This window comes from Silene latifolia, chromosome 9 (genome assembly GCF_048544455.1).
Source record: "Silene latifolia isolate original U9 population chromosome 9, ASM4854445v1, whole genome shotgun sequence".
NCBI lineage: Eukaryota > Viridiplantae > Streptophyta > Magnoliopsida > Caryophyllales > Caryophyllaceae > Silene > Silene latifolia.
Window position 1 is genome coordinate 3934700 of NC_133534.1, and position 12857 is coordinate 3947556.

At 37.0% G+C, this 12857-nt stretch overlaps 2 protein-coding genes across 7 annotated transcripts; one reads left to right on the top strand and one right to left on the bottom strand.

The window, feature by feature from the left end:
- Positions 1-48: 48 nt before the first annotated feature.
- Positions 49-5608, bottom strand: LOC141598757 (agamous-like MADS-box protein AGL30). Of its 4 annotated transcripts, none has more exons than XM_074418513.1 (13): positions 5258-5608; positions 4210-4273; positions 3937-4122; positions 2988-3044; positions 2755-2773; positions 2585-2649; positions 2458-2473; positions 2305-2366; positions 2036-2132; positions 1736-1783; positions 1530-1636; positions 948-1305; positions 49-473 (listed from the first exon to the last, which is right to left on the bottom strand). In XM_074418513.1, the coding sequence occupies exons 3-13, from the start codon at positions 4119-4121 to the stop codon at positions 372-374; spliced, it is 1116 nt and encodes a 371-aa protein (XP_074274614.1). In that variant the 5' UTR covers position 4122; positions 4210-4273; positions 5258-5608; the 3' UTR covers positions 49-371. The 4 variants fall into 4 exon arrangements, with proteins under 4 accessions (XP_074274614.1, XP_074274615.1, XP_074274616.1 ...); XM_074418514.1 differs by lacking the exon at positions 5258-5608 and adding an exon at positions 5083-5190; XM_074418515.1 differs by lacking the exons at positions 2458-2473; positions 5258-5608 and adding an exon at positions 5083-5190 and having other exon boundaries at positions 2581-2649.
- Positions 5609-7189: 1581 nt separating this feature from the next.
- Positions 7190-9842, top strand: LOC141598753 (transcription termination factor MTEF1, chloroplastic-like). 3 transcript variants are annotated; one of them, XM_074418510.1, is made up of 3 exons: positions 7191-8127; positions 8435-8467; positions 8503-8563. In XM_074418510.1, exons 1-3 carry the CDS (start codon positions 7277-7279, stop codon positions 8507-8509), a joined length of 891 nt encoding a protein of 296 aa, XP_074274611.1. In that variant the 5' UTR covers positions 7191-7276; the 3' UTR covers positions 8510-8563. The 3 variants fall into 3 exon arrangements, with proteins under 3 accessions (XP_074274609.1, XP_074274611.1, XP_074274610.1); XM_074418508.1 differs by lacking the exons at positions 8435-8467; positions 8503-8563 and adding an exon at positions 9351-9842 and having other exon boundaries at positions 7190-8127; XM_074418509.1 differs by lacking the exons at positions 8435-8467; positions 8503-8563 and adding an exon at positions 9337-9465.
- Positions 9843-12857: the final 3015 nt, after the last annotated feature.

The following is a 12857-nucleotide window of genomic DNA, read 5'->3' on the forward strand; positions in this document are numbered from 1 at the left end:
GTAATCGGAAATAGACGGTTGAATAAAACTCACGAGTTCAAGCCAGTCTACCAGTAAATAAAACCCTCTTTAATTCAGACTATATTTTTCGGACTTTCATCATACACTTGTGTATTTCCGTCTCAGTTTAGTTCACTGGTACAACTCTTGCCTTTTGTAGTTCTTACAAATCGGAAAGATAATTGGTACAGAGATGGCTGTTTTAGCCTTGCCTATATATTTGATTATGATGTAGATTTATCTACTAATACAGAAGTGCTGTAGGTACAGTTTAACAACCTCAGCAGCAATATTCCAACCTATATTGGGGCCATCCTAGTGGTCCTAACTTAGTATTATGTAGTATAATTATCGAAGCGCAAGAATGAACGTTAAACATGATGGTTAAGAGCATTGTCGAAGAATATGTGGCTTGGATCTCTTGTCATCCTCTCGTAAATAGTTGGCAAGGCCGGTGCAGGAACTGCTGTTTTCTGCAAAACAAAAATCGTAAGGTCTGTTAGATGCTATTGTTATGTAGTAGTAAGCTATTTACTGACCCTTCAGTTTTAAGTGCGTCACACACAGCCGCTGTTTCGTATGTTGCTCCATTTTAGACCAAAAATATGGAACTTTTCAAAATAGTCGTGTCGAAGTTGCAGCTGACACTGACAGTCAAGTCTGAGTAACCTAGCATTCAACAACACTGTCTAATGCCCTAAATGCTCCGGCATACGACAAGGTAAAGGGGTATGAATACGATATGCGCAGGAAGAAAGGTTATTTTGTGTTGTCCATAGAGAAATTTGTGTGGAGAATTGCTCATTTTTCAGACCAAAGAAATGTCACAGCCAACTAACTGGAAGATGGTAAAAACAAGTCGCATCATCACAAAACCAGAAAAAGTTAAATCGAGTCTAAACTTTCTCCATACCAGTACAGTAAAAAAGACAGTCAGAAAAAGATACCTGGTAGCGGAGATAGTAACCAAACGCAGAATCAGCAGGAGACTCAAGGGGTAAATGATTAGTAGTGCCAGGCCATACAGTTGGCTGGTAATTTCCATTAACATCAAAAGCAGGGTTATAATTTTTATGATCCAAACCCATCATAACTTGCAGATTATTGGTGGTACCCTGCATATTGAAGGCATGTTGCTGATATGGATACTGCATATCAAACTGAAGTCCCTGAAAACCATCTTGACATTGAGCAACATTGTCTGTTGAGCTTAGTTGGCCGGGGCTAAATTCCTCCGACTTGGTGCCTGTGCCAACACAACCGAAATTGCTCCCACAAGCGGAACCAGTACAACTATCCATTTCCCTGTAGATACAAATAATTTTGCTTTATCATAATTCTAACCAAATAATACTGGGTCTTCGGCTCATTGGTGTATCCATCTTATACCATATTGATACCGTGACAACAGAAACCATAATTTCTGGCTACGCCACTGCTTTGACTCCATCGGAAATGTAAACAGCTCAAAGAGTATTTTGTAAGGAAATTTAAGAGTTTCAAGTAAACATATCAGATTACATGCCAACCTTTGGGTGGATAACTTCTGATCCGACGTGAGAACCGTGTTGGGAATTTCATCACTTGTGGTCCATAAAAGCTGCTGAAGCTGTTGGTCACTTACATGGAAAGGTAACTGCATGCAGTTTTTCAATTGGTGTTACTTTACAAGTTCACGTACTAGCGAAAGAAGAGTGTGCTCTAATAAATTAATTTGAGACTTTGAGGGCATTACCTCGGTATAGCTTTCCAGGGAGACACGCTGTCGCTTTTGACAATTTTCCTACGAGTATATATATATATTATAAATGTAAGAACTCTCAACCTATAATTTGTATCGATGAATAGATAACTTGCCGTTACTAACATCCTACTTGTATTATTATAGACGTCGAAACAACGGTATGGTTGTTGCCAGCAAGACACAGCATCAGTGAATGACAGTGATGGCAGTTAAGGGAAAGGTGAGTTTCTCAGACACATCAAAATATCCGGAAAACTGTAAGGAACTGAAGCTCATGGATTGATGAAATACCTTCGCCTTTTGAACTTGATCAAGTGACTTCTGGAGTGAATCTTCCATTTGCATCACAAGTTCCAAATCACTCACTTTATCAGGGTTTGACCAATATCTGAAGACAATGTCAGATTAAGTCCAAATAAAAAACTCACTGAAAATAGCCCGCGGTTTTATTTTGGAAACTTAAATAACGCCATCAGTACAAAACACCGAGTTTTCAAACCAAACTTGGATGCTACATAACTAATATAATAGAACCATATCATAGAGAATATGAATTTTACCTCAGACGTTCATGGATCTCGGCAATCCGTGTTTGAATTTTAACAGCCTGGTCAGTCAGATCCTGCAGACAGAAACTCGCTGACGAACCAACCTCTTATCAAATAGAAACCATTGGCGGATAAACCTATTAAGTACCTGGGATCCATGCATACCTTAACTGTTGGAGTGCTGGCAAAGTCAGAAGGAACAACAAAAAGGAGAAAAATAAATAAGTGTGTAAATATCGCATCAAGACTGAATGAATTTGATGTCTTTAAAGGACTCACTAAAATCACATACCTAGTACCGATAAAATCTTGTATGTTCACATCATGATCTGACTTCTTATATGTCTTCTTCAACGCCTAGACTTTCAGACAGGATGCACAAATTTCTTAAGCAGATAAACTGATAGCCGTGTATATACTTGAAAACACATTAACTGGAGAACGGATGGATGACAGACTTACTTCAAGACCTTCCAGCTTTCTGTTTCCGGTTAAAACAAAAAAAAAAAAAATTAAGACCCAGATCAATGTTCTAAATAATGTGGGATCCTTATTTATTGTATTTGGTTTTCATTTTTCGAAATTCTTAAACTAGCTAGTTTGCAGTTTTGTTAATCTATTTAGTTTCTCAGATGGCTGGTTTAAACGTAGCCAATTTTAAGTTTCTTATAACAACTTCAGGGTTTAATACATACTTTTTCGTCCTTTCATGAGGCGGCAACTGATTGTACTTTGCAATAACCTTCTCAACGCTGTAACAAAAACAAATACAAGAAAAGCGCTCAGAAAGAGTCATTTAACAATCCGATGACAGCTTTCAGAGCAGTGAAACAAAAATGAGACAGTTGATAAAAATACAAAAGCCCTCAGAATCATTTTATCGTAATAGTTCAATAAAATTTTATGCCTCCAGATTATGTTGTAGCCTTTCTTCCATTTATTAGAGCACCTTGTTTACTTTTAAAATGCTTTTAGTCTATTAGAGCGCGTTATTTACTTCAACAAATTCTATTGCATCAAGATCATTTTGCAAGTTTGTGACTCAAAAATCACCTTTAACTCCGCTTCCAAGCTTTCAACCTAGTAGAAACTTTACCAACTTTACATCAGAGGTTTAACTACTAGTAAAAAACTAGCTGATCCTGTGAGCTCCTAGAGAACTTCAATGTCGATTAATTGAAGTAAAAAAATTTGAATCCAACCCTCCGCGAATAATATCTTGAAGCTATTCCATCAAAAAAATAGGAAATGGGAAACTATAAAGTAAGGAAAGGAATTTAATGAAAGAAAAGCTGATCCACTAATCACTATACCATGGATGTTCAGGAATCAAGTTAACAGATGCGTCATATGACACATGGATCATCCTATAGCTCTCACATATATAAAGAGTGCAGAATTAACATAACTTGTAAGAGCATGTTAAGAACACTTGGTATTGTGTAAGACCGTTATATGATACAACATATTCGTAATTACTATTGTTATTACTAGATGAGGTATATAATACGGCATAAGGCCGTTATACACCTTACAATAGTCTTATTTGCGTTTTTGTACCTTTCTAGAGTAACGGGTACCAGTCGAGAGAACTATATTATTTTATCGAGACTAATGACAGAATGATAAGAGCAGTATACATACCCGTTCTTTCCACAACGGAAGGATGGCTTGCCCCCTGGGGAGAACATGACAAGAGCAAGGTCAATATCACATAGTGTAGCTAATTCTTCAGCCTTCTTCAGAATTCCCTGTTTCCTTTTTGAATAAGTGGCTTGACGGCTGCTCGAGTTCTCTAACTTCTTAATATCTAGCTTAACCCTCCCCATCCTAAACCATTCACAATGATTATCACTGTCAAGTGTCAGCAAGTGTGATTCAAGGTTCTGTGATACAACATACTACAACAAGATTTACCTAGTGCCTCAATGGCTCCTGCCTATGACGAGCTAAGGAGGGTCGGATTTGCGCAGTTTTACCCCTGTTTTAACAAAATCAGATACACATATTTACATAAACAAAGAAGTGTATTATCGTGCGAGAGAGGTAGATGATATAGACTAGAGAGTAGCTAACAGTCTACTATAGCAACCATTAAACAACAACAGCTCTCATTGCAACTTGCCACACAGTTTTAAATTGCGATAGAAAAGATATCACTGCCTTTTGACAAAAAACTCAAGCTGCCCTCCCTAGACAGGAACCTTGGCCGGGCTTGGCGAAAGCTTGCTACCGAGTTCTATGATAACTGGATCCTTCAATCCCCACCTAAACCTCACCGCCTTCCTCAGAAAACACACACTCAGCTAAACCGTAAACCATCATCCACTCACACACCATCATACCTCTGACAAGACATCAGTTTTTGTAAGTACTCAACTCTCCTTATAGATTGCCATTCATTCAAATTGCCATTGTCCAATCATACTCCTATATCTATATCACTTACACAATACACAAAGTTATAACCCAAGTAAAGCACTACAGCTCTAAAACTAGATACAATGTACAAAACCACATCCAATGGCGGAACTAAGGGGCTAACAGGGACGCTCGCCCCCAGGAAAATGAAAAGTTTGAACCTTTTTCCGATTTTATCTTATTGTATTACTCGTTCGCCGTCTAAATAGAAATCCTGGTTCCGCCACTACCCACATAATAAATCAAGTATACATGCAAAATTTACAATCAAGCATAAAGAACCAATCTTTCATACAACCCAGATCATAGAATTACCCAAAACAAGAATTAAACACAATTACAGCAAGAAAGGATGAAAATCAATCATACCCAGAGAAGGTAAATCAAAAAAAAATTGATTCAAACAAACATATGAATCCTAAAATTTGTTTCTGGGATAAAAGATAAACAGGCAATAAATTGATCTAACAATAATAAAAATGAAATTTAACAAAAATGTAAGGAATAATTATAGGTAATGTAAGAGAGAAAGAGAAGGGTTTACATGGAGGAGGATGGGTTAAGCTGCAAATTCGGTCTTTGAGAAATAGCGGGAGAATCGGGTGATTCATTTCTGAATGCTGAAATTTTCTGGTGCTGAAATTTTCTGGTGCTGAAATTGTCTGCTCTTTCTTACAGCATTCCATTCTATTGATTCTAACCACTTTGCATTGCCACACGCCCACACCAACTAACATTGTGATTGTAAAATCTTAATATTGTATACCTACGTCTAACTCGTCAAAGATTATTTCAATAGTTGTTTGGCAAAATTAAAGTGAAAAACTAAAAATACTTCAAAGGAAAATCAAAATGTGACATTAATCATCTTGAAAAAAAAAAAAAATTTGAGTGAGTCTCTTGAAAGACGTTTTTGCACTAAATTAGTGTAAGGCACATCATAATATGATAACTCTAGAGATTGTACTTTGTCGTTTTAACTTTTTTTGTGAGGCAATACCAAAAATATGAGAGGTCCGACGTTGATGTCAATACGTCATTGAAAGACTATCCAATAAAGAGGGGCTCAAATCACTTGTTATAAATAACCAAGTGGGTTTAATGTGATCAGGAAGTATAGTCGCACAGGTTCAAAATAACGCTATATTTTATTGAGCCTTTAATACGCCACATTCATTTATCCTGATATAGGACAAAGGAGAACCTAACCAAAAGCTAGCTCAAAGGGTGATAGAGTCTTTGTCCTATATAAACCCTACATCAACCCCCTATTTGATTGATGTGGAACTCATGTCCCATACCATGCAATTGCACATTCCCGTAACATATCCTTAACTTTGGTTTTTGGACCGAAAATTTGGGGAACCTGTATAGTTGCAGGAGTCTCACAAGCTCAAAGACACCTTTGAATGTGGTGGTTGCTCCCTTGTCCCTTAGCCATAACATTATAGGGGTTTTAATCCTTGTCGACGAGAGTGGATCAATTTTTTCGGTTTACCGTTTTAACTTTTTTGTGAGACAATCCATAACGAGAGAATTACTTATGAGGTGTTTGTGGTTGGCATCATTGGAATGGATTTGATCCATTCCAATGTTTGGTTGGAGCATTTTGGAATGGAGTTAGATATGAATAAATATATTGGATGGATATTGTATAGTAAAATATCCCAAAGAATCCATTAAAAAAGATCGCCTAATTCTAATTAAGAATTCATTCGGTCCTTTAGGAACAGTCCTTAATTTTGTGAATTTTTTTTTTTTTTACCATTTAATAACTCATAATCAGATCTTGGTAAATAATTATTTACAACTGGACAATTTAAAACAAACCTGTCAAGTCCTTAAATATCAATATTATTTAATGGATGAAAATGGAATAATTTATAATCCCGATTTTTGTAGTAATATAATTTTGAATCCATTCAATTTGCATTGGGATTTTCTTCATTACTCAATGGATTCTAAGGGGGTGTTTGGTTGGGAGGTTTGGAATGGAATGGAATAGATTTTAGTAATTCTAGTGTTTGGTTGGGGTGTTTTGGAATGGAGTTAGAATCCTGATGGATTCTCATTCCACACCAACCCCTTGGAATCCCATACCCACCTCCTCCCCATGGATTCAAACTCCATTCCTTCATGTTTATTTTTCTAATGAACCAAACATGTTTTGGAAGGTATGGAATTGGAACCCCATACTCCTATGGTTTCTCATTCCAATCCATTCCATTCCTAAGTAGTGAACCAAACGACCCCTAACTTCATTCCAACACCTTGGAATCTCATACCCACTTCCTTCCTATGGATTCAAACTCCATACCTTCATGTTTATTTTTTCAATGAACCAAACAAGTTTAGAAAGGTATGGAGTTGGAACCCCATACTTCTATGATTTCTCATTCCAATCCATTCAATTCCTAAGCAGCGAACCAACCGACCCCTTACTCTTACCGACGGCGAACACTTTAACGCTGAACTTCAAACCAAACCAAACCAAACCAACCACAAAATTACATAGATAAGATGCACAATTGCACATCCACACCCTCACCAGTCCAAACCAACCATGACACAAATCCACACCTTATCCCAACCACCACTCCACGCACCTCAACCTCTCACTCCCCCACCAATCCTAACCCAAACAACCATCCAAACCACCACCCAAACCACACTAGACATCCGAACCAAACTCCTCCACTTAGAATCCCTCTCAATTAACTCCTTAAAAGCCCTAACCGTAAACCCAAACCTCCACACCACTCCTCTTTCCTCCATCCTAACCATCGAACAAACCTTAATCTCCAGCTTCGGTCTCCCTCGAACCTCCATAGGCCGCATCTTCGACATGTTCCCAAACCTCCTCTCATCCGAACCTAGCTCCCTCCATTCTATCTCCGATTTCCTCCTAAACGACGTCGTTTTACCTTTCCCTCACCTCTCGCGCGCCGTGACGCGTTGTCCTCGTATCCTAGTCTCCGACGTGGACAGTCAACTCCGACCGACTCTCCGCTTCCTCCGCCGCGAATTACGGCTCCACGTCACCGCGCATACGACTGTACTTCTCGTTTCCAGCGTTGACCATACGTTGACTCGGAAAATTGAGTTTTTGAAGAAGTTAGGGTTTACAGATAAGGTGGTGATTAATATGGTGCAAAGAGCGCCATCAATTTTAACTTACAGTGTTGAGAGTAATCTTTCCCCGAAAATCGAGTATTTTTTGAACGACATGAAAGGGAACTTGAGCGAAATTAAGCGGTTTCCGCAGTTTTTTTCCTTTAGTTTGGATAGCAGGATTAAGCTTAGGCATAAATTGCTCGAGGAATGCGGCGTTTCGATGTCGTTGAAGGATATGTTGAAGCCTACTGATGCTGAATTTGCTGAGCAATTGCGGAATTCTGAGAGAGTGCATTTGCTGTGAGTAATGTACATTGCTGTTTTATGTTAATTTTTCGTGTCGATTTTTGATGTGTTTGCTGTGAAGTTGTGTAGTAGTTTACTGTATTTGTTAATGTAATATAATTTCAATGACTTGATTATATATGAATGAAATTTTGCACATCAAACGCCATTATGTGCTCGGTTTAGCGAATGAATTGCTGTAGTTATTGCTTTTAGTCGAAATCTTTGCATTGTTTGTTGTAGAACAAGGAGCCAGGGACTGGTTTGTTTATTTGGTGCGAGACGGCTTATTTAGCTTAGGCAGATGTTTTGGCATTTGTAGCCTTGTAGGAGTAGTGGATGGCGAGTGCCCAGAGTCTTTGATAGAATTCCGACTTAGAAACATTATAGGTTTTAGGAATAAGCCAGTAGAGACGGAACTTGGACATGCTTCTTTATCTGCTAAGCTGAGAATTATCTAGGTGCAATGCTTGGGGTGTTGTGTTTGGACATGGTTGGATGTCGTGAGTACTGAGATAAGGTTTCGTGTGCCTGTGGATGCGATTCCCTTAAAAAGTTACTCTGTAGTTTATTAGGTCCTTCCATGGTCAGTATTTTACACGAAGCCATGAAGGTTTGAGGCAGTGAGCTGATTTCGACACTTGCAACTTGCAAGCATTAACCTCGTTGAAATTAGCCAATTGTTAGTTTAAGTAATACCAACCAATTAGCTGTATGTGCTCGATATGGGTGCTCTTTCTCGTTCTCAGTTTCTGGATGAAGCCAACGGACAGTTAACAAAAATGTTGCATGTTCCACTTCTGAAACATTCCAATGCTATTTATGGCTATTGCGGATAATTGAAGACGTGGGCTAGTTATCGAAGACATTAAGTTGCTAAATGGTTACAGTGACGATAAGCTCCACCCTGGTATACTCTACTAGATGGAAAAAAGTTGCTATTCTCGACCCCCGTACTGCTCAAACAGAGAAACCAATGATAATAGTTGCCATTCTGAGGTTTATGTTCATAATTTTCGGATTTTGAGGTGACAGCTATTGTTGCTGATTCCAGGAACATCCATAAATTTATCAGTTATGGATTATAGAGGCATTATTAGACAATGAGATTACCCCCGAAACACGAATAGTTGTAAATTAGTTGTTGTCTAGCTGATTGTGTCGAAAAGTAAATGTATAGGTCCATGCCTCCATTTAAGGTGGACCGTTTCTGTTTAATTGTAGTGTCCTGTCTACAGTCCAGTGCCAGACGATAATTCGTTGGAGATCCGTGTGAAACTGTGGAAGAAAGCGAAATCCTCGGGAACAACGGATGTACCAAGTTATCATACACCCTGATCAATAAGAATCGACCATACGTCCACAAGGTCCATTTAAGGCGGACCTTTTCTGTGTAATTATAGTGTCCTGTCTACAGTCCAGTGCCAGACTGCCAGACACTAATACGTTGGAGATGTCCGTTTGAAACTGTGGAAGAAAGCGAAATTCTCAGGTACAACGGATTTACCAAGTTATCGTACCCCCCAATCAATAAGAAATTAAGAATCGACAATCCGTCCACAAGGACACTATGGATGTTAAGATGTATACTGTATAGGTGCCCACAACCACAACTCCACAAGGCCACATGTATTTGGGTATGTACTATGTAGCACAACACAAATAAAATGTGGGTTCATGAGTCCATTTTAGGTGGACCGTTTCGGTATCATGTCAATTTTATGTGTACGAGCTGAGGAGGTGCAAAGTACCCAACTACTAGCAAATTTGGAATGAATTTCGAGTTTTTTAGTTAAATTTTTCAGTTATTTTTCAAGTTCACAGTAGACTATTATTGTTCGCCCACGTTGAAATTTGTTCGCCCCCCGATCTCATCGTCTGAAATAGAGGGTAAATAATGTTGCATGCTTCCGACCTAGTTTTAGGCTCTGATTGGCAAGATATTTCAAGTACCTGATTTGGTCAAAGTGACTTATTTGACTAAAATTTCAGGTACCTTATTTTTTCGTAAGTGTTTGGCAAGTAGCTTATTTAACCAAATAAGCTACCTGAAATGAATTGCTACCTAGAGTAACATTTGAGATTTCAGATACCTGATTTGCTTTTATTTTACTATTTTGCCCCTTAAATCTATACTATTAGATAATTATCATATTCTTATACGTCATTTTATCAAAATCAGTTATCTTTTCAGTTAGTTTGCCAAACATTTTTTTATATAATCAGCTACTTTATCAGTTTCTAATTTTCAGCTACCTTACCAGTTACCTTTTCAGTTTTCAGCTACCTTTTCAGTTTTCAGTTACCTTTTCAGGTTCAGGTTTCAGTTACCTTTTCAGTTTTCAACTACCTTTTCAGGTTCCAGCTACCTTCTCAGGTAGTTTTACCAAACAGAGCCTTAGTCCGTAGAATGCTATGGGCTTTTCCTATATTACGGTATTGTTGTTTAATTTTTCGGTATTCTTTTTTATTATGCTCGAAAACAAGTACTCCGGTTGCTTTGCCTTTTTAATCTTTTTTATGTGGAGCTGTTTAGTCAGTTTTATATTCATGGATAAACTTGTTCGCTTCGAGTTGAACTAGAGTTTGATTCATATAAACTCACAAGTCACAACTCAGAAGTCACATAAAAACTCGTTATTATGTGGTGATTTTATAACACGGATTCGATATTCGTCAACATTAAAATCGTCTTACTTAGTTTTTTATTTAATTTTTGTAAATTTATTTGAATAGTAAAGATGCGAAAGGGAGATGTCCATGTAGATGAAAATAATTGTTGGATGGAAGTTTATGTTATGTTAAAGTGTGATGTCAGGATGGACCGTGAACCGTTGGGTTGGGCCTGCTTTGGTTGTTTGGAGCAGAAAGTAACCAGAAATTATGGGGTGGGTCGTCTATTGCACGTGGATATCGTACTATCTCCTGTCCTTTTTCTTGCCACTATCAAACAAAATACCAATTAACATAAATCGCAGTGGCGGATCTAGGATCTTGGTATAGTTCCGAAAGAGTTTAGTCATCTTCAAGCTAGTTGTTTACTAATTACTCTCGTATTAATATCTTCGTAATATGGATTATATTGGATTTTGAGGATTCGGATCGAGTTATTATTAGTCGTGTCTAACTAAGTATTTCGTTTGTTTTAAACGTGAGACGGGTCAAGTCATAGTCATACTATTTTGTATAGTCTCGAGTCACACATAATAGGTCAGGTTATTTATGCCATGTCTAGCTAATATTTACTACTACGTACTACTCAATAATTTCTATTGTACAATGTACATCTTTCACAAATCATTAAAATTCCTATGCTATGTTTGGGAACCTTGAATTGGAATTGAATTATGAAATTGAAACATTTCAAGTGTTTGGGAACTCTTACAATTTGGAATTGGAATTGACTCAATTTCTTATCAAAATCCAAGCTAGTTAAAATTTGGGGTTCTCAAATACCTACCATATACTAGTCATTTCAATTCCATGACTTCTTACATTTTATTTTGTGACGCAAATTTCATCACAATATTTTTATTTATGATACTCCGTATTTTTTCCGATGGCAAATATTTTTCGAGACAATATTTTTTTTTTCAAATATAAAACATCCAATGGCCTCAACCTATATCCGTCTCGCCCAAATTCAATTCCAATTCCAATTCCACAGGTTTACCAAACACAATTTTGGAATTGAATTTGGAATTGAATTCAAACATTTCAATTTCTACAATTGAAATCATGAAAATGAAATCAATTCCGTGTTTCCAAACACTACCTTGAAGAAAATAAAAACTTCAAAATTTTTAGGTAAATTTTTAGACTATTTTCAAATTCTGCTTTATAACATTACTTGTTCGCCTACGCTGAAATTTCTCGCTTTCCAAATCTCTTAAATAGTTTTTACTATATGAAGTATAGTAAATGCCACTGAAAGCCATTACTTGTAAACACATTTACATCAATGAAATCTCATCACAGAATCAGAAAGATCAGATAATAATGATGTAAATTACTGACTGTAAAAACAGTTTTTGTACAGTGAATTAAATCTTACATACATTTATCATCTAAATGTGGATAAATACTTTGGTTTGTTAGTTGTTACGTCCCTTGTTTCGTGCTTCAAAGCTGCCCAAAAAAATGTCCTTTGAAAAATTGGATTTTAATGATACTGTACTGTGTAATGTATATCTGCATTCGCCTATGCTTAACTGATTTTCCCCTGCAATTTTTTATAACAGTAATTAATACTCTTTCTGATGTACTATTGTTAATTACTGTTATTCAACTTTATGACGATTATGTTATGTTTTACGTTGTAATTTATATATGTGGCTCAGTGCGTCATATTACTAGAATGTAAAACGCGTGATTTTCAACTGTTCGAAAAGAAAAACTTTATGATGATTAATGCATGGGGTAATATAGAGTACTCTCTTTAATTTGTTTTTGGTTTTGAACAAATGGGGATTGTTGACACTATAAGACCCATCTCCAAACAAGGTCAATTGTTTGGTCATGATCTTGCTTGGTCATGGTTAGTGACTTAATTAAGCTACTTAATTGGTGACCAAAGTTACTAATTTGTGACCAATGGTTAATTTGTGACCTTTGAAGGTCAATTTGTGACATTTGCTTCATTTGGTGACCTCTTCCATAACCCAATAGGTGTAATTTTCTGGTTTGTTGGACACAAAAAAAGGACAATGAATGTATTTATAAAATTAGAAAAAGTAAGAAAGAAG